Genomic DNA, 12,978 nt, shown 5'->3' on the forward strand with positions numbered 1-12,978 from the left:
GCAGAGGTAGAATGGGGTAAGTTATTTCATATAAAAGTGGCAAGAAAAACCTTTTGCAATGCAGTGGAAGAAGAAGGGGGAGATGGGGGGAGTCAGTCTTATTGGAATTGGTTCAGAGGGAATAAAATAAAACACTCAATTGAGTATAGAAATCTATCTTATTCTAGTAGGAAAGCAAGAAAGGAAAGGGATGGGAGAGATATGATGGGTGGAAGGTGAGAGGAGGGAAGATTTGTGGGAGGAAGATTTTAGATGTAAAACTTCTAAGGAAGGACAAAATGAAAGGAGAGAGAGAATAGAATAAGTGGGGTTGGGGGAATAGAATGGAGGAAAATACAGTTAATAATGGTAGCTGTGGGAAAATTGCTGGAAAAAGTTTCATCAAAGACCTCATTTCTCAAACATAGAGAACTGAGTCAAATTTATAAAAAATAAGAGCCATTCCCCAATTGATAAATGATCAAAAGATATGAACAGTTTTCAGATGAGATTATCAGTGCTATCTGTTTAAATCATTAAAAAATAAATGCCTAACTCAATGGGAGAAATGTGGGTTGGGACAATTCTGAGAGGTATTATCTTATACCTATTGGAATCGCTAATAGGATAGAAAGAGAAAATGGCAAATGATTGGAAGGGATATAGGGAAAATGAGACATTAATACACTGTTGGAGAAATTTTGAAATGATTCAGTAATCCTGTAGAACAATTTGAAACTATACCCAAAGTGCTACCTTTAACCTAGCAATGTCACTGCAAGTTCTATAATCCAAGAGTGATGAAAAACAGGAAGGAAAAGGACCGATATGTTTAAGGATATTTATGGCAGCTCTTATTCTGGTGACAGGGAGCTGAAGATTTGGGGGAATGACTGAACAAATTGTGGTATGTGATAAAATTGAAATGCTTTTCTATTATAAGAAATGATGAACAGGTTGCTGTCAGGAAAAAAATTACATGAGAAGATGCAGTGGGGAACTACTATATACAAAATAATAGCAATGTTATATAGGTTGATCAGCTATGAATGACTTGCCTTTTCTCAGCAATGCTGTGATTCAAGAGGACTCTAAAGGACTTATGATAATCTCTTTAAATACGGATTGAAGCATATTTTTTAAACTTTATTTTTCTTGAGGTTTCTCTTTTGGGGTGGGGGGGTTTATGTTTACTTTTACATGATTATTCTGGTAATGTTTTTCATGACTACACATTTTTAACCTATATCAAATAACTTGCTTTCTCAATGAGGTGGAGTACAGTGGGAGGAAGGGTGAAAAGTTGGAACTCAGGGTTTTAAAAGTCATAGTTTAAAACTTGTTTTTGCATATATTGGGGAAAAAAATAAAAATCTGTCTAAATTTGAAAAAAAGAATAAAATAACTTTAAGAATATTTGTATTTCATTGAGCAGATCAGATAAAAGTAGATTAACAACTTTATCATCCTTGACTTTTCTGTCCTCTTATTCTAGTTATCAACCAGTTGCCAAATCTTGATGTTACTATATCTAAACATCCCTCAGGTCAATCCCTGTCTCACTATTCACATAGCTAATACCTCTCAGTTACAAAGACTTCCTTTTTGTCCTTTCTTCAAATCTCTCCCCTTTCCAAGGCATCCTTCTCAGGGTGACCAAGGTTGGTCATGCTACTCTCCCCTAATGAAACAATTCCAATGACACCCCATTGCTTCTCTGATCTAATAAAAACTACTCATATTTGACATCTGAAGTCCTTTACAACCTGGCTTGAACTTATATTTTAATATTATTTTTTATTACTCCTCTTCACTTATTCACTCTATACATAGCAATTAAAAAATGAATGAATGATATCTCTCTCTTTTTCCATCTCCCCACACAGAGATCTTTATCTCTCTCACTCTGTTTTATCGCATATCTACCCTGGAGAGACAGCATGATTTAGGCATTAGAGTATTGTTCTTGGAGTTAGGACAGGGGACATCCCCAGACCTTACTAATTGTGTGATCTTGAGGATGTTACTTAAGTTTTTTGTACCTTTGTTTCCTTATCTGAAAAATTGGGGATTTGATGGCCCCTAAATTCCTCCTAGGACTATGATCCTATAAGCTCTTGTGCATTTTACCATTTTCTCATCCTCCTCCTCAACTCTACTTTGCCCTCTAGCATTCCTGTTGCTTGTGAACAAAAGTTCAAGTGTTTTCATGTAAACAAGTTTTTCTCGCACTCCTTTCATCCCCTTGACCTGAGACAAAGCTCTCCATTGAAGACACTTTCTAGCCTTCATCTTCAGCATTAGCTTTCTCTTTACCCATATCCCTCAACACACTAGCCCTGTAAAGGTAGTCAGATTGCCTCTTGTAACTTTAGCCGACTTGTATCATTAGCCAATATGATACAGAGTTGTTTTAATTTCTATTTCTCCACTCAGTAGTGTTTTATGGAATTTTTCAAATGACTAGATATCTCTGATCCCTTTTGGAAACTGCCTATTCTTTTCCTTTGTCCATTTATCAATGGGGAAATAGCTTCTAGAAAATGCTTGCTGATAGTTTTAAATAAATACTACTTAATCATTTTAAGAAATTCTTCATTTATTCCAATGCTTTCTAATGTTTTTAATAGGAATGAATGTTGTATTTTGTCAAAAGCTTTTTTTATCTGAGATTGTCGTGATTTTTAAAAATTTTGTTTTTTAAATCAATTATACTGATAGCTTTCTTAGTATAAATCCCACCTAGACATACTGTGTGCTCCTTGTGGTATATTGTTCTAATCTCCAGCTAGTAATTTATTTAAGTTTTTTTTGCATCAATATTCATTAGAAAGATTAGTCTATAGTTTTCTTTCTCTTTCACTTTTCCTGGTTTAAGTATCAATACCATATTAGCATCATAAAAAGAATTTAATAGGGCTCCTTTTTGGCCTATTTTTCCAAATATTAAGAATTAGAATTAATTCATTCTTTAATTGTAATTAATTGTAATTGTAATTAATTATTCTTTAAACGTATGGTAGAATTTGCTTGAGAATCTATCTGCTCCTGGGATTTTTTTTTCTCAGTGGACTCATTGATGAGTTGTTCATTTTCTTTTTCCAAAATGGATTATTTAATTATTCTGTTTCCCCTTCTTTTAATCTGAACTATTTTATTTTGTATTTTCATATTTATTCATCTATTTCACCAAGTCTGTCAGGTTTATTGGCATATAATTGGGGGCAATAGCTCATTTATTGCCTTAATTTCATATTCATTTGATGGTGAGTTCCATGCTTTTCATTTTGGATACTGGTAATTTCATATTCTTTCTTTTAAAAAAAATCAAATTAACCAGTGGTTTGTCTAGTTGTGTTTTTTTTTCCATAAAAAACTAGTTTTAAAAAAATTTTTAAAAACTAGTTTTATTTACTTCAATGGTTTTCTTATTGTCAGTTGTATTAATCTCTCCTTTGATTCTCAACTCCACATTGCTATTTAAATGTGAATTTTTAATTCATTCTGTTTCCATTGTTTTTAGTTACATGGCCAACTCACTGGTCTGCTCTCATTTTATTTATTCATTCATTCATTCATTTATTTATTTATTTATTTGTTTATTTATTTTTAGGTTTTTGCAAGGCAAATGGGGTTAAGTGGCTTTCCCAGGGCCACACAGCTAAGTAATTATTAAGTGTCTGAGGCCCAACTTGAATTCAGGTTCTCCTAGCTCCAGGGCCAGTACTCCACCCACTGTGCTACCTGCTCTTATTTTATTGATAAAAACATAAAAGCGAGATAAATTTTCCCCTAAGTACTGCTTTAACTGCATCCCACAAATTTTAGTATGTTGTGTCATTGTTTTCATTTTTCTTAAATTTTTATCTTTCCACAGCCCTTAATTGATTTTATTTTTCTAGCATTATGGTCTAGCATAATTGATATAATTTTTCTAGCATTAAATATTACATTTAATATTTCTCTTTAAGAAAAAAAGTTTGCCCTTTTAGGAAAGTAATCCTTTCTTCAAATGCCCATTCCTTGCTGCAGTTTTCCTTCAAATTCAGCTCTGTTGTAACTTTCCTATCTTGAGTTAGTGATGATTTTCTAAAAATTTTTCTAATAAAAATAAAGCAGTGATTATTCCACTTTTGTCTTTTTGTCTTTAGTGTTCAGCAGTGACTTGACCATGACAGGAGCTTATTTAATAAATGCTTTTCACTTTGATTAACATTATGTAAGGAGTGATTATAAGGGCAGTGTGTACCTGGATCACAAGGAGTTGTATGTGACTGAATGAACAATAATACTATTTTATTCTTAAGGAATATTATTGCCTTATCTGAATACATAACTTTTCTTTGTAGTAGGATCTCATTCATAGCCCTAATATTTGCCGGAAGAAGGATAAATAAACATTAACCAAAACTAATATAAAAGAGTTCACATTTCTTTGTATAGTAATTACAGTTTCAAATGACACTATTAAAATTAAATGATCCAAAAAAATTTGCTGAATATAAATGAAGTCAAGTTTCAGTTATCAATGAAGTCAAAAGATTGAAGAAATCTCTTCACAATTACCATATATATATAAACTGTGAAGTGAATTCTTTTATAGATTTAAGAAAAGCTGATGACTTCTCTTCTTCAACAGTTGCCTCCTACTCTCACTTCTGTCATCTTGATGCTTAAAAACATCAAATTGTATTTGACCAAAAGATATTTGAATAATTAAAGCAGTAATAATGAAAATTTCGCTAGAAATTCAGGAATGGTAAAGTTCCTGTAATCTTCTTTAAAATAATTAGAGGAAGGAGGTGTGTTTTAGCTGAGAAATATGCCTAACAGGCCCTATTGAAGTTTTAAGAGATTAATTTTGACTGACTAATAATAAGCAGTTATGGATAATGAAAGACTTCTCAAAGTTCCAAAATTTATACCTAAAAGATTAAGAAAGGAAATACTTAAAAAGTTTTTTCTTTTTGTATGTACAAAATATTTATAATTTTTATTCACTATTAACATTTTTTGTGGAAAGTAAATCTAAGCTAAGAATGGAGTTAGGAACTTAAATAAATTTGCAAAAACATTTTTTGAAATTATTTATTTGAAGATCTGTCTTATAAAAACTAATGCTAAAATAATGTAGATGACTATAAATACTGTCTTTACAAAAAGATTCAAGTAGACTTTATGGGAAATAAAGTTTATGAGACTAGTTCTACTCTGAAACTGTCAAGGTTCCATGGATGAAAGGACTGGAACAAACTGAATAGCTTTGAAAGTTACATGTTGAATTTGTTTTTACTTGAAATGAAAATAAGTTGAATGTAATAATTATTGGTTTCATGTACAATTTTATTTTTCTGTTCTGTTACATTTATTGAAATGCCATTTCATTTGGCGTTACATTCAAAACTTAAAAATTAAACATTGTACTGTTAAACCATATGCTTGGATTATGGTCTCAGTTCTGTTACTAATTTACTATATGGACTGGAAAATGTCACATCTCTGCTCTAGGTCTTGGTTTTCTGATCTGTAAATTGAGGAAGCTAGGGTAAATTATCTTTAGGGTTCCTTTAGCTCTTTAGCTCTTACCATTCAGATCTTTAGCAGTTAATAAATGGGTTAGAAGTAATTTAGTTTGAGACTAATGTACAATGAAATCAAAACTTTTTAAGACTTTTGAAACTGTTAATTTTTTCACATAAGGTAAAAATAGTTTCTCTTTCTACAAGTATCTTAGCATTCAAGAGTTTTATATTGTTATAATCTGATCTCAGATAAACTTCATGGGCTTCAAATCTTTTTTTTTTTTTTAGGTTTTTGCAAGGCAAATGGGGTTAAGTGGCTTGCCCAAGGCCACACAGCTAGGTAATTATTAAGTGTCTGAGCCCAGATTTGAACCCAGGTACTCCTGACTCCAGGGCTGGTGCTCTATCCACTGCGCCACCTAGCCGCCCTCAAATAGCATTTTTTTTTTTTTTTTTTAGGATTTTTTGCAAGGCAATGGTGTTAAGTGGCTTGCCCAAGGCCACAGGCCTAGGTAATTATTAAGTGTCTGAGGCCGGATTTGACTCCAGGGCCTGTGCTTTATCCACTTCGAGACACTTAATAATTACCTAGCTGTGTGGCCTTGGGCAAGCCACTTAACCCCTTTTGCCTTGGAAAAACCTAAAAAAAAATGCTATTTGAATTAACTAGCTATGTGACCTTGGGCAAGTCACTTAACCTCATTGTCTTTCAAAAACCAAAAAAAACCCTGCTCTTTAGTTATGGTAAAAAAAAAGATTTGAAGTAAAAGAGGCTATGGAAAAACAAACATCTTTATAATCAAAAGTATTAAGAATTACAGAATAAAATTTTATTCATGACTATTATTTTGCTTACTGAAATGTACCTTTTTCTTCTATTTCAGCTGGAACAGGCCTTATCAAAAGAACTTGAGGATGTGGAAGGTAGCAGTCTTGTCTTATAGCTCAGATTCTTTATCTTTTAGGAATTGAATGCTACTTAGTAATTATTTTTAAAAATTTATTACAAAAGGTGAAATATCAAGCTACCAGGATGAAATAGAGATTGAATTAGAAAATAGTAGACCAAAGGTGAAAGGAGCCCTTGCACATTTCACTAAAGATGGTAAGTTAACCCAGTCTTCTTGAAGAAATTATGATTTGTACTAAAATTAAGCATTATGGAATTGAAAACAATTTTGACTTTCTTTATATTAAACAAAGAAAATGAGATTTGTCAGGTGATAAGAGGAAAGTGTATTTGCCATTGTATTCTACCATTCATACTGTCTTGTATCTGAAGAATAGTTTCTGAGATAGTAAATAGCAATCACTGCATTTAAAAGAATTTCTTCTTTAATCTGGGCTCATTTTTTCAGTTCCCTACAATTAGTCAGTTTGTTAAATGTATACATATGCACATGCATGTTTGTAATATATTCATCTCCTCCCCCATCCCCCACACACGGAACTAACCATTGAGCTGCTAATTATGTCTCTCGAACCTAGAGAATAGTCAGAAAATCACAAATGAAGAAATGCCAGAGGTCCACCTTTCAGAGAAAGTATAAAGGGGATAACTACTATATATCAAATTGAACTAAAAGATCTCTAAAGTCACATTTAACTCCATGAATGTAACTTTTCTTTGCATCTAGTTGTAATAGGTTGATAAATATCTTAAAAAGAGAAGTCTAGACCAAATAATATGCAAATATTGGTGCCATTCTTCAGGTGGAAAGAGTTGATTAGAGTTTTAAAATATATATGTATGCATACACATATACATATGAATATATGTGTGTATAAATATATACACAGGTATTAAATGAGACATCTGATTATGTCATAGAGTAATCATAAATGGATTAATTCTGTTGATTGACAATTACTAAACTGAGATTGAAAAACTGAGCTTTTAACATTGAAAGCATTTTTATTCTTCCTATAGGAAGTAGTTCTAATAACTAACCAGAGAAGAAAACTTCTATAGTCAGAGAAGGAAAAAATTTAATAATTAAACATAGTTTTCTTTGGTGGCATTGGACCACAAATGAAATCATATATTTAAAGCTAAAAAGAAGCCTAAGAGGTTGTTTCATTTAGCCCTCTAATTTTATAGATGAAGAACTGAGGTCTGGAGAGGTTAAATGACTTGCCTAGGTACATATAGCTAATCAGAGTTAAATATGAATTGGGATTTGAACCCAGGTTTTCTTGAATACTAAGACCAGTCAGTCCTTTCTCCTCTATACTGCATTTTCTCCCAGCTTGCTGCTATAGGTTTTTTTAATCCAAGACACAGAACATTTCTTTGTGACTGTCAGTAAATGTTTACTATGGTAGTCACAGACAAATATACATGTGTTGATGGGAGTGATGGCTCATTTTCACATGTGCAGAAAATAGCTTTTTCAGATAAGGAAAATTTTAAACTTTGTACACTTAAAATTAGTTTTGAATTCATATTTTGGTTTTTTCTTCTTGGTGTATATATAATAACAAAAGAGCATAGGAACAGCTAGGTGGCACAGTGGATAATGCACCAGCAGCACAGTGGATAACATACCACCAGCCCTGGAGTCAGGAGGATCTGAGTTCAAATTCAGTCTCAGACACTTAATAATTACCTAGCTATGTGATCTTGGGCAAATCACTTAACCCTACTGCCTTTCAAAAACAAAAAAAAAGAAAGAAAAAAGATGTTATCTTAGGGTAGTCTCAAGGATCATCCAACTCTGGATTCTGTTACAGAGCTACCTAGCTATGATTTGTGAGATACTATGGGAAAATACCCACCATAATGTCACCTTAGGTCAATACATACACTTAAAACTTGAACTAATTCTTTTTCCTATATTTAATTTGTAAACCTGTAAGATTTTATTATCTTCTTTTAGATTTCTAAAAATTGATTGTTCTGAAAATTCCATTATATATGTTGGGAAGATGACCTGGGTACAATGATTCTGAGGCAAAAATTGTGATTCATTAAATTGGAAATGCAGTGCACTTTCTTGATAGAAAGGCATCAAAATTGATTAATGACATTTATAATCACTTCATGAGCTTTCTGATTTAAAGATATAAAACATCTTAAATGTTAACTAGTCTTACCCTTTCATTCTGTGGAGGAGAAAACTAAGGCCCAGAGATAGTAAGTGACTTCTGTGTTGTTTTATGGGTACTAAGTAAGCAGCTGCATTTGAAACCCAGGTATTATGTCTTTAAAATCAGTGCTTTTTCTGTTATATCCTGGAGTCTGTTCATTTCTTTCTGCCATTGAATGGTCATAAATGCCTGAAATTTGCCCATACCAACCATATTTAGAAATCAGTGTGATTTTTTTTTAGACTGCTTTGTTGCAAATTTGATGTTCATATTCATATAAATATTTGTCAGGATAACAAAGTCTTAGCATGATATCTACTACATTTATAATTCCTGTAGTAAATTTTGGGTGCTTTTAAATAAAATGTTTTAAAAGAATAAATTATTTTTAAAAATTCACAAATCTTTTGGATTAAAGTTTGTTTAATTTCAGGAAAAAGAATAAAACTTGCCAAGGTTTAAAAATTTCAAAAATTTCTCAATACAATTTTTAAAAAAATTATAAGCACCCTAACAGAAATGCAGTACACTAGTTATGAAGGGTTGATATCAGAATACATCTAATTACTGTCTACAAGAGAAGTCTTATTCTCATCAGAGAAATGGAGGAAGATCTGGAAAGTTATGATCTGCTTGTCCTGCTCTGCTTCTCTCCCTGTTAACTCTAGGATCGACAATTTTATTTTTCTTGCTCTGCTTCTTATACCACTAACTCAAAGGAATTATGTCCAACATTCTCAACATCCTCATTAACCCTTTTGGTCACAACCTAGATTGTCATTGCCCATAGAAATGCTTCAGAAATTCACCCAAGTACATACTGTGTTCAATATGTTTTTAGTTAAAGAGGTCGCAGTACAATGAGATTGTGAGAGATGGAAAGGATCTTCAGAGGTCATCTGCTCTAACCTTCTCCCTTTTTTTTTTTTGGCAAGGCAATGGGCTTAAGTGACCTGCCCAAGGTCACGCAGGTAGGTAATTACCAAGTTTCTGAGGCTGGATTTGAACTCAGGTCCTCCTGACTCCAGGAGTGGTGCTCTATCCACTGCACCACCTAGCTGCCCCTCTCTTTTTTTTAATTAACTAGTTTGTAAGCTTTTTTTATCTTCCATAATTTATTTATTTATTTTCACATTACAATAATGTTGTGAAAGTAAATATAATTCCCCTCCCCCAAAAAAGATAGAGAAACTTCAAGAAAAACAAAGTGAGAGGAAAAAAGTGTACTTCGGTGTTCAGATAAAATGGTAATCTTTTTTAAAGCATGACTTTTGACAGTTAATCCTTTCATAATTGTTTTAGAAATTGAAACCAACTTTTGCAGGATAGTGAAGGATTTTCTTTCCTTTTGTAAAAATTAAACTTACCCTTTCTGTTCTGATATTTTTATTTTAGTAAGAGATGATAATGATCTTTTCAAATTATTTTAATAGATTCCTTGGATGATAATACTTCTAGCATATTTGGAGAAGAAGAGGCAGAAGATGAAGAATTAGAAGCAGCTGCAAATCATTTAAATAAAGACTTTTATAAGGAGCTTCTTGACAGAAACAGATTGGGCAGTGATGATGATCTAAGTTGTGGAAATGCAACCATAGACCCAATTAAGCCACCAGCTTTGGAAACTTTACTTGGTCCTCTACCTACTGCAGCCAGTTTGGGAATCACTGAATCCATCAAAGAATGCATTTCACCACAGAGCCGGGAGCCCAGTAAGTACCATTGATAAACTAAAGTCTTTTCTGAAATTGACACCTTTAAACAGGCTATGATCTTCCAAGTGTGACTGACTTTCATTTTTTTCCCTGAATTTCATTTTTTTTCCTGAATGCTAATAAAAATTGACTAAGTCGAAAAGAGTTGGTCTTTTAGTGAGCATAATCATAGAATTTTTAAGCAGAAGGAAGATTTGTCAGATTCAAAGATAAATTTATGGAAGACTATAGAAAGATAAGAACTATGCTGCTCAGTATCAGCTTCAATTATTTAGACTTTATTGTTGTGTTCTTTTTAGCACATTAACCACCATTTATAGAAAGTTAAGAGTGTTTTAGGGTTAAACTTTTGTAGGGTTTATAGACATTTCCTGTGTAAAATAGAATCTTTCTTGTTGAATCTTCTAGGATTGTATCTTTGGAACTTGTAACCATAGAGGCATGTATTTATATAGGTGAACAAGGGCTTTATCCCTGTGGTACTTTTTTCCCCCCATTGGTCATTATTTTTCTTTTGATTCATCCAGAGAGAATTTATCCTCTCTTGCATATTCTTGGAAAACAGCATTTTTTTTTTTTAGGTTTTTTGCAAGGCAAATGGGGTTAAGTGGCTTGCCCAAGGCCACACAGCTAGGTAATTATTAAGTGTCTGAGACCGGATTTGAACCCAGGTACTCCTGATTCCAAGGCCGGTGCTTTATCCACTATGCCACCTAGCTGCCCCTACGTTATTTTTTAAATATAAATTTTCTTATCTTTTTGATGTGTAGTATCACCTACATTTCCTACTGTGTTTTTTTCCTAACCTCCACCAACTAAACTATCCTTTATAACTAAGAATAAAAAGCAAAGGAAAAAAGTTCTGGCAAACTAACCAAGATGTCAAAGATGAAAAATATCTGTCTGATATTATATATAGCATACCTCTGATCCTTTGCCTTTTCAAGGAAGCTAGTGGAGATATCTCCTCTGGGAGCAATGCTTGCTCATTATAATTTTACTGCATTAAGATGTTTTTATTGCTGCCCTTTCTATTTACAGTATTGTACTCCTTGTGTTTATCATTTTCCTGGTTTCCTTTTTTCACTTTTTTTAAAGGTAAATTTTAAATAGATATCTACTTGTTTTTATACATCACCAAAGAGTTTCTTTCAGTACCTCTTTCTTTCCTAGAGAAGTTTTCCATATAATATTTTTTAAAAACTGGTCTATACATTTAAAAAGTCTAAAAATATATGCAATGCACCATATCTATGAACTTGCCACCTCTGAGAAGGACTATGTCACTTCTTCAGAGATATTTATTCTATTTTTATTCTATAATATATTTATTCTAATTTTGAAACATCAGCTTTTGACTGATTTGGTTCTTTCCATTTACATTGTTGTAGTGTGTATATTGTTTTCTTGGCTCTTCATTCTGTTTCATATCATAAATCTTTCCATAGTTCTCTCTACTCATCACAATTATTGTTTCTTATACTATTATATTTCTTTACTACAGTTTATTTATTCTTCTCTGTATAGATGAGCTTTGTTTCCAATTTTTTTTTTCCAAAAACTGCTATTATACTTTGGTGTTTGAAGGAAGTTTCTTTTTGTAATTGATCTCTGTGTGATATATGCTTAACAGTAAAATCTTTGGATCAAAGCATATGGACATTTTGCTCAAGTTTTCTCCATAATTCCAGATTATTCCATGGAATAGTTATACTTTAACACATAGCTCTGCCAACACTGTATTAAGATGCCTTTCTTTCCACAACCTCTCTAACATTAACTATTCATATTTTTTTGTCATCTTTTTAAATTGCTGAGTAAGGCTTCCTTTTATTTTCATTTTTGTTATTATTAGTGATTTGGAATATTCATATGTTGTTAATAGTTTGTAGTTTTTAACAACAGTATGTTGACATTTGATGCTGTGTACTGTTTCTATGCTACATCATTCACATCTTATCACTAGTGATTCACTTTTGGACAACTCTTCACTTTTAAGCCTTCCTTCTTGTGAATGTTAATGTACCTTTTCAGGATTTCTCTTCATTATTTTTGCAGCTAGGCAGAAAAAAATATACCTTCTACATGACAACCTTTCAGATACTAGATAAGTTCTCAACCTTCTCTGTTTCTTCTCCTCCAGCCTTCAATAAAGAAGAGTTGATTGAGTGGCAAATGTCAGAAGGTGACATGCTTGGTCTTAGGATCTCAGAGAAGGGAAATTGATTTCTCCAACTTCAAACATTCTCTTTTCTCTAGATCAACCACAGAATTTTAATTTTTCTTTTAAAGACATTACTATCTTTACAGTCATCCTGTTCTCTATTCTCTCTTTCACATTTAATCATTTGTCTAGTTTCTCCACATTTCTTATATCTTTACCCCTTTTTTCTAACCAGATAATTACTTTCTTGCCTCTCATCTAGACTAGTTTAGTTTTCCTTCTTCAGTAGTCTGCCTTCTCTAACCCCTCCTCATCACAAAATCTTCCTAAGAAATAGTTCTCATCATGACTTTCAGAAACTGCCTGATGGTTATGAGATGAAATGTAAACTTCCCAGCCTAGCATAAAACATTTTATAATCTTACTTTCAAATACCATTGCAGCATTATTTCACATTGCTCTTTTTTGTTCATGAGTAAACTTCCCAACCAAACACATTACTTCATGT

General features: G+C 32.4%; 1 protein-coding gene across 2 annotated transcripts in view; it reads left to right on the forward strand.

Annotated features, from left to right (window-relative positions):
• The window catches only part of BRF1 (BRF1 general transcription factor IIIB subunit), a 163,742-nt gene that overhangs the window by 83,573 nt on the left and 67,191 nt on the right, over window positions 1-12,978 (forward strand). For both annotated transcript variants that reach the window (XM_074213472.1, XM_074213471.1), the window contains exons 9-11: window positions 6,386-6,425; window positions 6,514-6,606; window positions 10,025-10,303. In XM_074213472.1, the coding sequence (XP_074069573.1) occupies window positions 6,386-6,425; window positions 6,514-6,606; window positions 10,025-10,303 (412 nt within the window). The remainder of the gene's footprint in view (window positions 1-6,385; window positions 6,426-6,513; window positions 6,607-10,024; window positions 10,304-12,978) is intronic.

This window comes from Macrotis lagotis, chromosome 1, assembly GCF_037893015.1.
Source record: "Macrotis lagotis isolate mMagLag1 chromosome 1, bilby.v1.9.chrom.fasta, whole genome shotgun sequence".
NCBI lineage: Eukaryota > Metazoa > Chordata > Mammalia > Peramelemorphia > Peramelidae > Macrotis > Macrotis lagotis.